We start from the raw sequence: 17701 nt of genomic DNA on the forward strand, positions 1-17701 counted from the left end.
TATGTAAACAGAAATACAAAAATGATCTTTATATTATAAAATACATAAATAAATAAAATGAAGGGTACTATTTATACTTTGTAAAAGATTTTTTTTTAAACAATGATAAAACTTAAGTCTTGACTTAAAAAATAAACCTCCGCATGAGTGTTCTAAGACGATAGCAATCGAGTCTATTTCAATTAAATATTTAATCCTTTTCTAACAAATCATATAACCAAATTAAATATCTAGTAAACTAATAAAAATTCAAAAAAAAGGCAGCATTTACTTACTTCGTTTAAATAGGTTACTGACCGATTTAGATTTAGCAAGTCCCAAAGTATAAAAACAATTTGAAATATTCGCTCGAAATAGTTAAATTATCTTTCACAAGACGCATACAACGATAATAACAATAAGCATTTTATTTAAGTCTTATATTTTCTTCACCATCTGGCATCCGTGTACAGGTTTGCATTAGTTAACAGACAGCTAAAAATATACTCGAGTAGAATACTGCAGAAACTTAAGTTTCTGTTAATAGTTTTTAAAATTTAAAATTTGTTCCATAAGGATTGTCTAACTAGTCCTATTTAAACAATGGTTTTACCGTTGAAATAAATAAATAAAATTCACTGGAATCATTTGTTCTCTTTGTTTCGTCTTGTTTTAGGCCACGTGGCGTCCCAAGCGGTCAGAACTACGGCTTTGCCCACGGTTCGTAGACTTACTACGGTTGCCTCTTACGACGGGGGTGGGGATGCTTGAGTTACATCACCAGAGTACACAAGAATACAAAACCCATTTATTCGAGATTCAAACTCAATGTAGAGAGCAGGTCGATTGCAGTGTTGATTGGTTGAAGGGGAAGAATTACGTCACGAGAGTACAGTTTCGGGCTTAATGTTCATTGGTTAGGCGGAAGAGGCAACCGTATTAAGTCTACGAACCGTGGGCTTTGCCTATGGCTGCCGTCTTACCCTGCGTTGTAGGGTACGCTCGCTCACCTAAAAACACTTCCGAACGCTTCGAATACTCACTGCTCTATGTATGGGCCGAGAGTGCGTCTCATTGTTTCGGGTTGTCGTATTGTCGGGTGTCTTCGTCTTTTGGGTATTTTTGATGTCCTGCTTTAGGCTTTTGCCTCTTCAGGACGTGGTTTGTTTTTGTTTGGTTTTGGCACTGGTTTTGGTGTTCGTGGATCCCTGGTGTTTGGTTGTGGTGACCTGGTCGACGGAGGAGCGCCTGGACAATCAGAGGTGAAAGGCAATGTTAAAACGGTTCTTTTCAGAATTTTATTGATCTAAAAAATAAATTAGTATATATGTGAATTTTGAATTTATGTATTTTTTATTATTTTTAAATTGATATCTATGTGAACGCGGCGCGAGAGGGCAGCTGTGGCTGGTACCTTAACAAATAGACAGGTATCGTTGTGCAATGGGATCGGGAAACCACAGAAAACCGATCCCCCCCCTGTCTAGAGTAAGCTCGAAGTGAGCATTTAGTGTTAGTGGCGATGGCGGTAGTAGAGATGAGTTGCCTCCTGTATATCAATGTATTCATCAGGGAGTCCGTTGCTGGCGAGAGCCAGTAAAATAGTGGCTAGGAAAGGGAGTTTGGGTTTAGGTCTTCTTCTGAATACATTGCCGATGGATGAGCAGGTAGTTTTCAGGATGCTTTGGGCTCTGAGATTTTGGCCCCGGATGGTGCTGATAGTGTAACTCCTGCTCAGAGAGGAGAGCCTCTCATTGATGGGCTGGATATTCGACAGGTGATGTATTAGGGCGGATGGGTAGTCGCGTCGCTTGTAGTTTGCTCTACGCAGGATTCTCCTCTCCAAAGCAAGCAATCTTTTTGTGTTGTGATCGGGCAACATAGTATAGATATTGGATCTATACTCGATGACCGGCCTGATAAATGTATGGTATGTGTGTATGAGTGAGCGTGTGTGTGTTCTTTCGAATTTACCACAAAGAGCATTGAGTAGTCCAAGTCGGCTCCTAGCCTTGTTACAGGCTTTGTCCAGATCGGCCGTCCAGTTCAGTGTTTGGATAAACACCACACCGAGGTATTCGATCTGGTTGCGGAGCTGTAGTCGGTCCCCTCAAAGTCTTAAGTTGTGCCTTGCTCAGATTATGGGTGTGATAGATCGGCTGTGCTTCGGATGTCTGAAGAGAATCATTTGTGTTTTGTCTGGGTTGGATGTTACTCTCCATCTCCGACACCACCTGTCGACCAGGTTAAGGTGATTTTGAGCAAACCCAAGTGTAGTATCAACGCTCTGTGTTGTTGTTACAAGAGCTGTGTTGTCTGTCCAAAGTGGTTGTTCTTGTATATCGGGGATTAGGGAAGTCGCTGTTGTATATGATGTATAGTATTGGTGCCAACACGGAACCCTGAGGTACTCCCGCTGTGGGAGTAAAATATTCAGAGAAATGACCCCGCTCCTTTACCGTAACTCGACGATGGGAGACATATAAATGGATAAGTCTGACGAATGAGAGTAGTAGGCCGATGTTCAGTAGTTTCTTGACCAGTTCCACATGCCAGATTTGGTCAAAGGCTTTTTGAACATCGAAGAAAATGCCTAGTGAAACTTTTCCATCGTTCAGACTTTGTGTGATGTGTGTGACGATTTCTGTCAATGCCGTTTTGGTAGAGTACCCTTCTCTAAAGCCGAATTGGAATGGTGGGATGACATTGTGTTCTCTGGTAAAGTCTACGAGTCTTTCCTTGAGAATCCTCTCGAAGACCTTAGCCAAGACATTAAGGAGAGATATCGGCCTGTAAGAGTTTAGATCGGTACGTGGTTTGTTCTTCTTTAAGAGCATGATTGTATTGGCTACTTTCCATGGGGATGGAAAGTAGCAGAGTTTGAGAGTCGCATTTATTATGTTCGTCAGGTATAGAGTGACGCTCGGTGGGAGGTGTTTCACGCAGTTCCTGGCAATTTTGTCAGGTCCTGGTGTGTTCGATTTGTCGATTTGGCAAAATTTTGTGAAGGTTTGTTGATCCATAGGCGACATGATAAGATGATCATGGGGTGCCTGTGGATCGAAGGGGACACCGAGCAGTCGTGTTATGTCTCTCTCGGTCTCCGTACGGAAGGCGAGATCAAATCTAGGATCGTTTGGGAAGATTAGGATATTTTGTAGATGGATTTTGAAGGCGTCGGCCTTGTGTTGATTTGTGTTTATGATTTGGTTGTTCACCACGAGGTGAGAAGGATTGTTGGTTTTCTGTTTGGTTAGGCATTTGAGTTTGTGCCAGAATTTACCTCCCTCACGATAATCAAGACTGGAGGTAGCTGCAATACATTGACTGGCCTGCAGATTGTTAACCTGCAGTTTGATTACCGCAGATAGGCGATTATATTCTGTTTTGACCAGGGGGTTGCGGGTACGTTGAAACTGACGAAGAAGTCGTTTCTTTTGTTTGATTTTATCGATGATAAATTGTGGTAGAGGTGGTTTTCTAGGGTTGATGACCCTGTTAGGGACTGACAGATCAATTGCTTGATTTATCAGGTCGGAAATAACCGTGATACCATGATCGATATCATCAGGGTGTGTTAAGTTGCCTAACGCAGGAGTATTACCAGATAGGTAGGTTTTGAAGAGTTCCCAGTTGACGTGTTTGTAGTATCTTATCATATTGGGAAGGTTAGGAGGTGGAGGGTTAAATATCTGTTCTTTAACCAGCCAGGGTAGGTGATCCGATGTAATCGAGTCACCCAGGAAGCCGATAGCCGGACTATACTGACACTAATATTGATCTAGCGGTCCCTCGTTGTAAATTCCTGTGTTTATTATTTAGTATCTTCAGGGATAGAAGGGAGATTTGGACAGTATAGCAGGTCTACGTTCTCAAACGGAAGCTGGCAGCCCCGGCAACAGCGTCTGTAGGTGGCCTTTTCTTAATGAAACCACCTACTAAGCATACACCGTGACCGACAGAATCTCCGAATGAGAAAATAAACTACTAACCCGCCGAAACACTGAGCTCTCCCAGTGGTTACTAATTCCTTGTATAACCACGTGGGCACCACGCGGTTATTTTCCTCTATTTATGATTTGTTCTTTGCTCCTTGTTATCGAAACCTTATCGGTGCGTTATCAGCACGTGGCGTCCCAAGCGGTCAAAACAACGGTTTTGCCTATGGCTGCCTTCTGACCCTGTGCTGTAGGGATACCGTTGCTATCTGAAAACCTAAAACACCAAAAGCACTACTAGGTACGTCCGTTCACTTCGGAAGTTCGCGGTAGAATAAAAAAGGGACCGAGAGTAGAAAATGTCGCATATTTATATATTTCTATATGGCATTTTCAAATCTCTCGACCAGTAGAAAAATCGAAAGATGTTTTAAGGCGGGACGATGGGCATCGGGGTGCGTATTAGTCCACGACTAAGGCACCCGGATGACAATACCTCCTTTACATGCAGCTCACTTCCGAGGTCGTGAGCTACGTCCCTCGCGCACTCGCTGCCATTACTCATGCCATTGTCGCTGTCGTACGGTCCCTTCGTTTGCGGTTTTTTTGGCGGAAATCAAAGGACTTGCAGTGCAAGTGACAGTGACTGTTTACATGCTGCTCGCTGTCTTGTCGGTTCACGGACTTTTTGTTTATTGTTTGGTAAATTTTTCGTTAAATATGGCTGAGTGGAGTAATGACCAAGTGCTGAAGTTTTGAGACCTATATGCTAGTGAGTGATAGTTGTGGGATTCTTCACATAAAGACCACGAAAAAAAGTACAATGTACCCGATGCGGTTTGTCCTTTAAATTTAAATTTGGTCCTTTAAAACGATATTAATTGCTTTACAAACTTCCGGCACAATCAGCGAAATTGCTGGTGATAATTCTTTAAATAAATAATTCAAACGGTAACAGTTCCCAGTGGCGAAATATCGTATGTTATTACCAAACGCATTTTTGGTGGTTTTGGAATTTTTACTTTAGTCTGTTTTTATGGGCTTAATTTTCTGAAGCAAAAATTCAAAATCTATGCGTGACATTCTGCAAAAGTTAAAAAATTCTCCGGATTCCACACAAGTCAGTTCATTGAAAAAGTTTGTCATATTTTCTCTGAAAAAAAAAAATGTTTGAAACCATTTTCAGATTATTATCCAAATAAAAGACTTTTTCGACATCGACGTTTTTTTTTCTACCTCATTTATTTTTAAAACGTTAAGATAATTTTGTAAACCTAAAACACACCGAGCTGTAGCCGCAGTAATTTCTACGCCCTCCATTGCTGATGGTACACTGATGCAGCACTGTGGTAGCTGTATGTAAACAGTCATTTGCCTTAAATGCTGCCATGGAATTATTTTGATCAGTACAGTGGGCAACGCGAGTAACAGCAGCAATGGCTGCATGTTAAGGGGATATAAGTATTGTACCATGGATATAAGTATAGTAGTGTGTATGACACAAGATTTTTTTGTTGAAACTATATTGTACGTATTATCACAGATATTATTTTACATCAAAAACAGACTAAATATGAAAGTATATGTAATTGTAGAAGAGGATGTAAATTAAGTATCTAATAAAAAAACCGTTTTATTCTAAATTATTGGTATTATAATATTCATTGAAGAACTAGTTTCACTTTTATCTGTTCTTTTCAAATTCTATGGATCACACTATCACTCATGAATTCTTAAACATCTTAACAATGTGGGGGGCTTTCGCACTTGGGTGGTCCAGCCAGACTTGGTACATAGAGTATACCAAAAGGAAAAAGAGATAAAAGTATAGAGAACGTTCCCGTTAAGTTAGCTATAAATGAAGGAAATTTTTGTATTTGGGAGTGTTGCCATGTCGTTTTAATAAATCACAAAACAGCATGCGATATAATATTAATTAATTTAATTAAACATGGAAAACAAAAAGTAAACTAACGAGAAAATAATATATAAATGCTATAGTTAGAATGTGAATAACAAGTTAAATTCTACTGTAATGATTTATATATATATTTTTACTTTGTTACTATCTTGCAATCTGGCAACTATTGTTTTAAAGGTTTTGACACTATTGCCAAATTTATCCGCTAATCTATCAAATCTACCTAGGACTGAAAAAAAAAACAAAAGAAACGCAATGAAACGGAAACGCAATGTAACGAGAGATCGCGCGACCATACACGACGTGGAGAAATAGTGAACCCAGTCCCATGCGCGTTTCTTATAAAATAAAATAATATAATTCGAATCCCATTCCAAATCCGAATCCTATCGAATCGAAAGGAATTGAATTGAATTAAAAACCATCGCTTCGTGCGTAGCGTAGACTTTCCTTCCTCGGTCACTTCAGGAGTGCCACATCCCGTTTTTAAATGTGATTGGATTGGTTTAGGTTAGGTTTTATTTTGTTATCAAAAAATCATCGAGCAAAAAGACAAAAGAGGGAATGTAAAGGTAGTGGGGGCAAAAATATTGTTAGACAGGAAGTGCCATCTTGAGAGGCCAAATTAAACAAGGAAAGAGAGTCTTTCCTTGTTTAAGAAATCAAATTTAGTTGGGTTATGTTATTATTTGTCCCAACTGTCACATGAAATCTTATTTATATTGAAGTTTTTTAACAATTGTTTCACATTTTAGACTGTTATCGTTAATATTTAATTAAAATTTTCTCGTCTAAGACACATTCTGAAAACTATTTTATAGCTACTGTTAATAAGTGTCGGAAAATTTAAATTTGCCGCATTCGCATTTCCGGATATGTCGGCCATCAGAGGCCACTTTTTTGGTCGCCTTTTCATAACGATTAGATTCCCTCTTTTGTCTTTTTGCTCAATGATAATTTAACAGTGAAAAAATAATTGGTATTTAAAATTGGTTTATGCATTTTATGTAACTAAGGCTATTTCGTATTTTGATAACATTTTTCTCTTTCTAATTTTCGATTTCCTACTTTTTATAACCAATTTTTTTTAATAGTTACACTTTTTCTACGTTTCCGTAATAAAAAAAAAACAGAAAATTTTGGCCTTTTTTTTTAATTTTTCCAGGCTAAGTAAAACAAAAATTAGCATTTTTAGCAAAATTAGAAAAAAATAAATAAAAAATACCAGATTTCATAAAATAATACAATAAAAATAATGTATTTTTTCAAAGCATATTTGAGCCATAAAACATATACATAATAAAGACATGGCAATACCGCAAACGCAAATTTGACGTTTCATTTGTAGCTAACTTAACCGGAACGTTCTATATACTTATTACTAGTTATTACCCAAAAAGTTAATTTTCCGAGTATTTATGTTTTATTGTTTTCTTTTATCCGCATTTTTTTTAAATGTTGTTATTGACATGAGCTGTGTACAGTTTATCAAGTTGTTTAGTGATTTCAGATAACGTTGAGTTCATCTTCAGAATGAAGATAACATTTATATTATTCCTATGTTTAAAATTGGTTAATTCAAATATCATTCACAGGAAGTACCCAGAAGATCCCTCTTTTTACGACACTTTTGAAACTGAGACACCGCCGTATCAGAATCAAAATTTTTCAGGATATATTCACCATAAGGAGGTAAAGAAAACTAAGGAGAATGCCAGATTTAAATTGTATGATTTGAATCTTCCCTATTGTCAGAGACCTGCGAAATGCCAAACATTGAACTACACCACTTGCATGGGGGCCAAACTTCCATATCATCGTACAACTTTGGATTTAACAAACCTAAAAAGTCAAGAGAAAGTTCAAGAAAAACTACAGCTTTATAAGTACTTGCGATTTATTCCTAAATGTTGGGCTGTTATACAGCCTTTTTTATGTTCACTTTATATGCCCAAGTGTGAAAATGATAAGGTAGATTTGCCTTCATATGAAATGTGTAAAATAACTTTAGAGCCTTGTAAGATATTATATAATAACTCAGTTTTTCCTGAGTTTTTAAACTGTGAGGATGAACGCTTGTTTCCTACAAAATGCAAAAATGATATACATGAAGTGAAATTCAACACAACTGGCTTTTGTATGGATCCCTTGGTGAAGACAGACAAACAGGAATGGTGGTACCCTAATATAGAGGGCTGTGGTTTAAAATGTAAGGATTCACTATACACAGAACATGAACATTATCAAATACACAAATTAATAGCTTATTGTGCCTTGCTAAGCATCCTTTGTAATATTTTTACAATTACAACTTTTGTCATAGACTGGAAAACTGCCAACAAATACCCTGCTCTAGCCATATTTTATGTGAATGTCTGCTTCTGCATTTCCTATGGGGGTTGGCTAGTTCAGTTTTTAGGCAGTGAAACTAGGGAAGATATTATTTGCAAGAAAGAAGGAACCTTGAGGAAATCTGAACCCAGTGCCACTGAAAATTTGTCTTGTGTAGTTGTTTTTGTCATGGTTTACTATTTTATGATAGCTGGATTGGTGTGGTTTGTGATTTTTGGCTATTCATGGCATATGAACTCGCTTCAAGCTTTAGGTAAGTGATTTTTTTATACAGAAATTTGATCAATAGTAGTTTTAAGGAAATTTTGATCTCAGAAGATTATACATATGTGATGCTTTGTTATCATTGTTTTCCTCTAATCTTTAATATAGCATGTAAAATGTAGACATAGAATAGGATAGCCAATTTAAGTGAATGGAATAGAATAGAATCACCATTCTCTCTCCTGATGCCAACCATAATGTAGCTTCGCCTTTTAAAAATTTTAAACTGTTTGTCCTTGTGTAATGTAGTGAAATGTACACAATTTTATGTTTATGACATTCTTAACAGATTGTTAGATTGGCCAAAATTGACGAAATGCTAATGAAGATGCTCTAGGAAGTGAAAGTTCTTATTTGAAAATAAAAACAACATTAAATTAAAAGTCATTTAAAACTTCACATTGGATACAAAAGATTTAGTGCAATTCTATTTGATTCTTCAGTTTGATTTTGCAAGTACATATTTTACTTTTTTTTTATATTTGATTTTTTCATCTTGTATAGACGTCTTTGGTATGGCATATTTTTATTCTTTGGTAAGTTATGAAAACTTTTTAAAAGATGTACATTGAATATGCTGTTTCTCAATGCCAGCCAAGGTTGGTCATATAGGAGCCATCAATATCTGTAATGCTTCCAGTTGTTCATTGGATGTAATACTATGAATAATACTTCTTATTAACTCTGGTTTTACTTGAACTTATTTATCATTAAGTAAACTCCCAATTTTTTTTGTTTGATATTAAAGTTTCAATTAATTTATGTTCTTTATTCTCATGAACATCCTCTCTGACCAACAATGTGTTATCTAATAATTGAAAATAGATTTAATCCAAAATATCTATATTTATAATGTTAATGCCATCACCACAAACTAATTTAACATCTTATAATCATTGTCAACCATATTTTATAATTCTGCGGGAGAAAAATTTATTCAAAGGAACTATCTCTATTCGCCTCCATTAAAGATTAATAATTAACTATAAATTATGTGCCATGTATTTTTGGGGCTATTAAAAAAATGGTGCTTAATTTATTATCTAACAAAAACTCAAGACAAAACATGTCTTGACATTTCCCCAAGTACTTCACTTTTTTGGCAGGTAAGATCCTTTCTCCCTCCAGTGAAAAAGCTATATGGTCTCTGGCCCTCAGACCCTTGAAGGTTCATAGCTTCAGTCTTCTCGGCCGCCAGTATGAGGTCCCTGCTTTTCATCCACGTCTTCACTTTGCTAAGAGCTTGGTTCCCTCTATGCATGATTGACTAGTTTTCGTTTTGCTCCACCAGCACCACCAGGTCGTTCGCATACGCTATTGCTTGTACACCATTGCCCAGATCAGGCTCCAAAATCTCGTTGTAAAGAACATTCCAAAGCAATGGCCCCAGGATGGAGCCCTGCGGCACTCCCGCCGTGGTCCTCATAGAGTTATCCCTCGCAATATTAATGCACCTATCCGTGAAGTAATTCCTGACCAAGTTCTGCAGGTAGGGAGAAATCCCCAAGTCGCCCAGTAGCTTGACGATAATTTTCCAGCTAGCACTATTAAAAGCATTTCTTATATCGAGCAAAAAAAGCCACCACCCACCTGCTTCTACATATGGATATCTCTCTCTTGATCCTGCTTATGGCGTGTACCGCAGATTTTCCTTTCCTGAACCCATACTGGCGGTCGGATATGGCACCTTTCTCCATTATCTCCTTGTCCAGCCTTGTCTTCACAAGAATCTCAAAGGCCTTGCCTAAGGTATTTAACAGGCATATAAGTCTGTATGCCCCAGGTGCCTCTTAATTCCTTTTCGTCCCACTCTGCCACCTTTCTACTTATCAGTATCGTTGCCATTGTGACGTCGATATGTGTCTGACTTTCTCCCCTGACGAAGGTCACCTTACCGTTGTTGAGTACTACCAAATTTAGGGCCTGGATTTTCCCATACCACATTTCTCCCCTCTAATCATTTCTTGACGCTCCCCATGAAATAGGTTTTGCATTCAGATCCCCACCAACGATTAGTCTCTTCTTTCCTGCTAGGCTTCCTGCTATTTCCTCTACCAGACTCTTATATTCTCGCAGTGTGATATTAAGGGAGATATATGTCGCCACTATTGTGATGGTTCCAAGATCCAAAATCAGGAATCCCCCTTTCATTTGACAAGTTTTCACCCCCAGCTCTCTGTTTCTTATTTAAATTGCTGCATCTTGCCTTTTGTCCGTTATTCACCCTCCTTGGGCCGTAATCCTTTTATTTGGCACATACACAGCAACAGGTCCGCTTTTAATTCCTGTCCTCTGATCTTGAGCATATCATGTGCAGCCTTACATCTCCCCAAATTCAGCTATACTATTATCAACCCTTTAAATTCATCCCAAGTAGAGTTGAATTTAAAGGCATAATCTTTACCTCCTATCAGCATACTTGCGCCCCTTCCCCTAGTCTTTTTTCACTATGAGCTTACTGAACTCAGGACAATTTTCCGAGTCTGTCCTGCGGTCCTCGCTGCAGATTTCGCATCTGACGTATTGTTGCACTCCCTAGCGCTGTGCCCTTCCTACCAGCAGTTCAGACATTTGTCTCTCACAGTCCTTTCTTTGCAATTGTCTCTGGTATGCCCGAAGTGTAGACTCGAATAGCAGCGTATTGGTTGATATCTGGGTGTCATTACTTTACAGTTCACCAGACCTTTCTCTGCCGCACCAATGTATCAGCCGTTGTTATACCAGCTTTGACTACTACCATATCTCCCACAAACCTTTCCTCTTTCCTATTGCAGATTTCAATTGATCCTCCTCCCGCTCTTGATCCCACAGAGTTCGCCAGCGTTTATGACTTCCTCATCTTCCAATGTTTGGTCAACGGCGTGTATTAGTACCAGCCTTTCTTGAATTTTCGAGTTGACATCCACCCGTTTTCGACGCAGTCTACGTTGACAGTTCCGTGATTTTGTCACCGGGCCCTATTGTAACAAAATTGAAAAGTGTGTGTTGAACGCCAATGTAACAAAAATGTGTAATAGTAATGTAACAAAAGTATTTTGGGCTAATGTAACAAATTACAACAGAGCGCCAATGTAACAAAAACAAATTAATTATGGCTGGCTAGCAGAATGTGCCGGAGAGTGACTACTTGACACTCAAAAGAGAATTTGGCCAATTTGCATGCCCTACAGAGACCGTAAAATGAGAAAATGAATGACAAGGTAATAAAAAAAATGTATGAATAATATAAATGAAAGTGATAGACTATGGAAGTTGCTCTAAGATGTGATTGGGCGCCAGGAAAGTATTAACATATACCTTCCAAGGTATCTTGTAAAGCTGTATACCCTTTTGGCTGAAATGAAAAGGACAACAGGTATTAATTGAAATATTTAGTCTTCACAACATTTTAATACTTAGCCAAATATAGACAGTCTAATTCTTTAGGCTACCCACCACCTACCTACCTAAAAAATCCCTGGTTATACTCAATTGATCCTTGATTATCTCAATGCACAAATAATAAAATATAAGTAAAAAGATTAATGATCCTACCAAAAAAGGTAATTTACTTGCCTACTAGAATATAATTCTGCATTTCGGCTTTCAATTAAAATTAATAATAAAGTAAAATGGACACTCTATCCTTAGGGGATAGGTGCCAAAGGTTTAAATAAATATTAAGAAAAATACCAATAAATAACTCTCTGATTAAATGTGTATACATAAAACCGTACAATAGAGTTAATAGGGGGGATTTAAAACCTCAACCTGTAGTTGACAATTAGTTCTTAAATATTATTGAATTATTAAAAAAAAAATTACTGGTCTTTATTATTAGAAGAAATAGTATGATTTAAAGTAAAAAAAATATAAAAAATTATTAAAATTGATGAATAAACTTAATACAGATTGACAATGTTCCACACTCTAATTAATGAGGCAGATCCTTCCGGATGGCTTGCTGAAGTTGTCCGTGAATAGTATGGTAAAGATCTGGACCTCTGAAGGAACAGCTAAGGGTGACGAAAATCAACCTTGGGAATCAGGTGTAAATCCAATAGGGAATAACTGAAATCTTTTTCTTTAACTTAATTAAAAAACAAAAATAACAAATCCTTGACTCCTGATTTTAACTTCTATGGTATGGAAAGAATGGAACTATTTTTAATAGATCGACGCAAAGCGACGAAATAAAAAGACGCATATCAATAGCAAACAGAACTGTTCACGGTCTCTAGAAACATTTAAAAAATAAAAGTATAAAACGTGCAGTAAACCTTAATATATACAAGACCTTAATAAGACCGGTTTTAATATATGGGGCTGAAACGTGGACCTTATCACAAAATGATTAAAGACTTCATGGTATTTTTGAGAGAAAAATTCTTAGAAAGATTTTTGGGACCGTAAATGAAAATGGGCTATGGCGTCGAAGATACAACTTTGAACTATATCAGTTATACACTGATCCAGATATTGTGAAATTCGTTAAAGTGCAGAGACTTAGATGGACCGGACACATTGCTAGGATGTCAGATCACGAATACACGTAAAGATTAACATTTTCAAAACCAGAGGGCACAAGAAGCAGAGGACGACTACGAATGAGATGGATTGATGATGTGGAAGAAGACCTACAGATTCTAAGGTTTAGAAGATGGAGGGGTTGCCAGGAATCTACAGGAGTGGCGACTTCTTTGTGAGCAGGCCAAGATCCACAACGGATTGTCGAGCCACTTATGATGATGATGAAAACAAATTTAGCACGTCTCTAGCCGCCTACTTTTTTATTAACCCAACTTTTCTTCCCCGAAGTCAAAACAAGAGTGCTTACTAGTTGTTAGTCCGTTAACCATGTCTGCCAAAACAGTCGCTTGGAGTCGCTGCTTAATACCAACTTAGAAATTAAAAGTTACTAAACGATATCAACTGAATATTGATTTAAAGATTTTATTTTATTTGATGCAAGGATTATTGAAGTGACGGACTCGTTACATTATCTGCTCCAGCCGTAGGTCTCCTTGTGCTGTCTTTTCCCATGTCCGCGTACAACTTCTCGTCCCCTTTGATGGTAATATTCCCTCTTTCTGTCCTTATAAAATTTGGAATTACCACTTTAATTTCCACTTGAGTATTCTGCAGGCTGTATTCCAGCGTCTCTGTTCTGTTCGCGGAGATTATAATACGGCCGAGCCGATTTTCCCTACCTGTCGTAAGAGACGACTATTGGGAAGGAATGAAGAGGTAGAGAACCGTCGTTTGAGGTATCGGGTTTGTAGAAACGCACGCAGGGCGCTTCGGCGTTACGGTCACCGATCTACACTCCTAGTATCCGATCGTTATGGGGATCTTCTCCATTTTTTCTTATCGGGCCGTTATCGCAGTCTTGATTTCGACTTTGGTTTTCACGTGCTCCTTTGTCATGTGGAGTGCCTTCGCTTTCTTTACGACCTCTTCCACTGCCTTCCTTATCGCGCCTAGTTCTTCGCTTTCTCTCCTCTCTTCTACAGCGTTAGCCTCCCCTGAGTCGTCCATATTCTTTCTCCCATTCTCTCCCTCGCTATCAGTCCTAGGTGATCTGCCTATAGAGTGTCTCCTTCCCAAGATCTCATATTCTCCTAGTTCTTTAAACTGTTTCCACTCTGTGTCCTCGTGCAGGTCGTCATCGTTTTCCTTATATTTTGTTTTATTTAAACTTGTCGGTTGTTTCGCATCCATATCTGTTCCCACGCGTCATGAAGAACAAAGGTTCAGCTCGACAGTGCTCCTTTATCCAGCTCCGGGAGCAGTGACAGCAACGCTCGTATACCCTCTGGTGTTCATCAGTGTAGCTGCTTCCTCTAAACAGTGGGGAGATAAAAAGGATAAAGGATGGATAAGGAGTGGGGGATGCTTTCTGATTGTACTCGGAGTTAAGGTCAGATGTATCTTTGGATATCTTGGTCGTTGACCATTTGGTGACAGATTTATATCGCAGACATGGAAGGTGACAATGAGGACCTAAGGACCTTTATTTTATTTATTTAATAGCAATTGGGAATGATTACTGCATCTTTCAGCGCCCGGCTCCCACCCAGTGCACCCACGCCGGACGCTATTTGAACCGTTCTTGGTTTCATCGGTCATGCTCCCCTCACATTAGTAGAGACCAAGACCGACTACTCGGCCTTCCACCACGTCGAGATCATTCCACAGCCCCGGAAGGCCATATTTTATTGCTAATTAATTGGTGTTGATTGGTATATTAACCAATCCCCAAACGCTACCCCATTATCCCCTAGCTGAAAACACACCCCCAGAAAACCGAGATATCGGTCAAAAAGCGAACCGCAAGGAATTGATTGCTAATTTATTGCCGAAGTTATACGCCAAGAAACGTTATGCTGCAACCGTTTCTGAGAAACAATGGCTATGCTAACTTTATGGTAAAGCTAGCGTAGCCATAGCTATATCTCGCATAGCGCAAAACTCATCCCTGGAAAAATCGAGATATCGGTTAAAAACTTTGAAACCAGAAAAGTGAACCGCTATGAATTAATTGCTAATTTATTGCTGAAGTTTTATGCAAAGACACACTTTATTGCTGCAACCGTTTCCTAAAAATAATGATGACTAAACCTACCCTAGCATGATATTGTATTGTTAATAGACTAATAGCATATACGTATATATTAACGTAGACTGAGCATGTCAGCAACGAGCAGTGACAAAATCTTTTGCGGTTATTTGATCTCTCTCACCAGCGCATTGAAACTCCGCACTCGCTCTCTTCCAAACAAAAAGAGACGCTGGTATCCTTACTTGATGTAAGATAGAGACACAATTAACAAAGACAACAAAGATTACGTCGTCACTTAGCTCTACAGACTGCTCTGTCTATATTAATATATATTTATAATATGACCCTAAGTTTATATAGTGACACTTTTGTGTTGTATGTTTCCAACAATGAATCTGTCAAAATATTTCCAAGGCGAGTGAAAGTACTATAACTAACTGTTTACTAAATTAACTTCTTCTTGTGTGTGCTCTTTATTTTTGACGCAATAGTAGATTTTTGAATATATAATGTAGAAATAGGATGTTTTTTTATGCAATGAAAAATTCTAAATCAATAATTAATTCAAAATTTGTACAAGAATTTAAATCAGAAAATATTTTACCCATACTCTTCTAAAGAAATAATAGTACCAATGCTGATTATATTTATATAAACATACATTTTTGATCATCCGTAATTAAATATTTCTATAATAGAATAACATAAATTCTGTGAATGATTCACTATATAGTAGTGCCATTTATCCACGTAGTATAATACACTGTTATTTTTAGGAAGCAAAGAAGATTTATTACGGTTTTATTGCATGATAGATACAACAATAACTGTAGCAGTTTTTTGTAAAACTAACATTTTATTTCCTTCTACTAATCTTTCTTCATATCTCTAACACTTTTTTAGGTAGATCTGGTTAACAAAATTATTTTTTGATCATATTGGGAGTATGTTTGTACAAAACTCAATACACTTGGCTTCTACTAACCAAAAAGGTATGTTTATGTTATATTTAATACTACTAGTGATGTAGGTTGTGAATAATACAGTCAAACTTCCTTAACTCAAACATCTGTAACTTGAATTTTCAAGGTAAACTGTGGAGGAAAACACAGTAAATTTCAAGTTAGTATACTATTGACTGCCAACATTTCACGAAGCAAAAATTAAGATGGTACTTAATTAGAAAATTAAAAAACCAAGATGTTTTAGTGGAGTAAAAAGTTTACCAGGTATTTACAATAAAAAATTATAGATGACAGGTCAATTTTTTAGTAATGGCTTATAAATATGGAAGTATGGACTCACAACACAAAATGTGTGAGAATTAATATAGCTTGGCTAGCAGACTATGCTGGAGAATGACTAATTGACACTCAAGGAAGGATTCAGCCAATTTGCATGCCTCTAAAAGACAGGTAACTACAAATGCTAGTGACAAACTGATCGAAACAAGGATAAATGAACGAGAATAATCGTACTGAAATATGAAACTTATAGTCCTACCAGAGATCTAAGAGAGTCATTAATATTTATTATCGATAAGTGTCTACCGTAAGGCAGCGGGATCTGCTCTGGACAGGATCGTACTTTTATTTTAGATTTGCACTACCTATTCGATTGTTAGGTGTGTTTAAAAGCCGGTCTTTATCATTGTCTACTAAAGTTATAATAGTTGCAAAAATATTTACATACACTACATCCACATGTTTACAAAACTTTATCATTTCTAATTAGAGTACAAAAAGAACAGAGGCAAAAATATTTTAGAAAATTATTTTCAAAGTTGAGATGTGTCTAAAAGCTGGTTTTATACCGTTATCTGAATTACTGAATTTAAAAAACTGAAATTTCTGAAACCAAATTTAAAAATATTTACATAAATTACGTATACATAGAAAGTTTACCATTTATAAATACAATTCAAAAAGTACTTACATTTAAAAAAAATTACATGGAAAAAAATTACAAGTCAGTTTCACTATCACTGTCGTTATTTAGATCTATAATAATTGTTTCTTTGAGCCACCTATCTGTATTTATATAAGATCTTTCCATCTTTAGAACATGAGCAACATTATTTTTCCAGATGTCATTGGCTATTTTCTACATTTCTAATTCAATTAGACGAACCACAGATGAATTTGGGGTGGGCGAAACATTACTTCTCCTTACCGATGCTCTTAGCTGGTGCCATATGTGTTTAATCGGATTGAATATGCAATAGTAAGGAGGAAGTCTTAATACTGTATGACCCATTTCTTCCGCCAAACTGTCGCAATAATATTGTTTTCTGATGGAAAATGATTTTGAAGTTTCAAGTAATTGTTTTTTAGAATAATTATCTTTATAATATATATATATCGCACCCTCAGTGCAAGACTGCAGTAACTCAAAATTTTATGAAAATGAAGTAATCATGGAATTCGATTGTAAACATGCATATCTATCCCCTGTAAAACTTTAGTAACTTTCAAATGCTTAACCGGCTAAATATTACAACAACAACAGTTTAACTATTTTGCGTTTTTGTACATAAGTTCCATGCAAAACTGTTGTAACTCTAATGTAACAGAGTTACAACAGTTTTGCACGGAACATTGCAATGGTTTCGATAACAAGCAATGAAAACCACGAAAAAAGTGAGATATTTGTCATATTTGTTATTTTAATATGTATATGTAAGATTAACGAGACCAATCTATTCAT

General features: G+C 37.1%; 1 protein-coding gene across 2 annotated transcripts in view; it reads left to right on the forward strand.

Annotated features, from left to right (window-relative positions):
• The first annotated feature begins 7180 nt into the window (after positions 1-7180).
• Positions 7181-17701, forward strand: part of smo (smoothened, frizzled class receptor) — a 150057-nt gene continuing 139536 nt past the window's right edge. Inside the window, exon 1 of one of the 2 annotated variants that reach the window (XM_072544843.1) lies at positions 7181-8443. In XM_072544843.1, coding sequence (XP_072400944.1) covers positions 7372-8443 — 1072 coding nt within the window. In that variant the 5' untranslated portion in view covers positions 7181-7371. The remainder of the gene's footprint in view (positions 8444-17701) is intronic. The other variant, XM_072544837.1, reaches the window with a different exon arrangement.

This window comes from Diabrotica undecimpunctata, chromosome 1, assembly GCF_040954645.1.
Source record: "Diabrotica undecimpunctata isolate CICGRU chromosome 1, icDiaUnde3, whole genome shotgun sequence".
NCBI classification, from domain to species: Eukaryota; Metazoa; Arthropoda; class Insecta; order Coleoptera; family Chrysomelidae; genus Diabrotica; species Diabrotica undecimpunctata.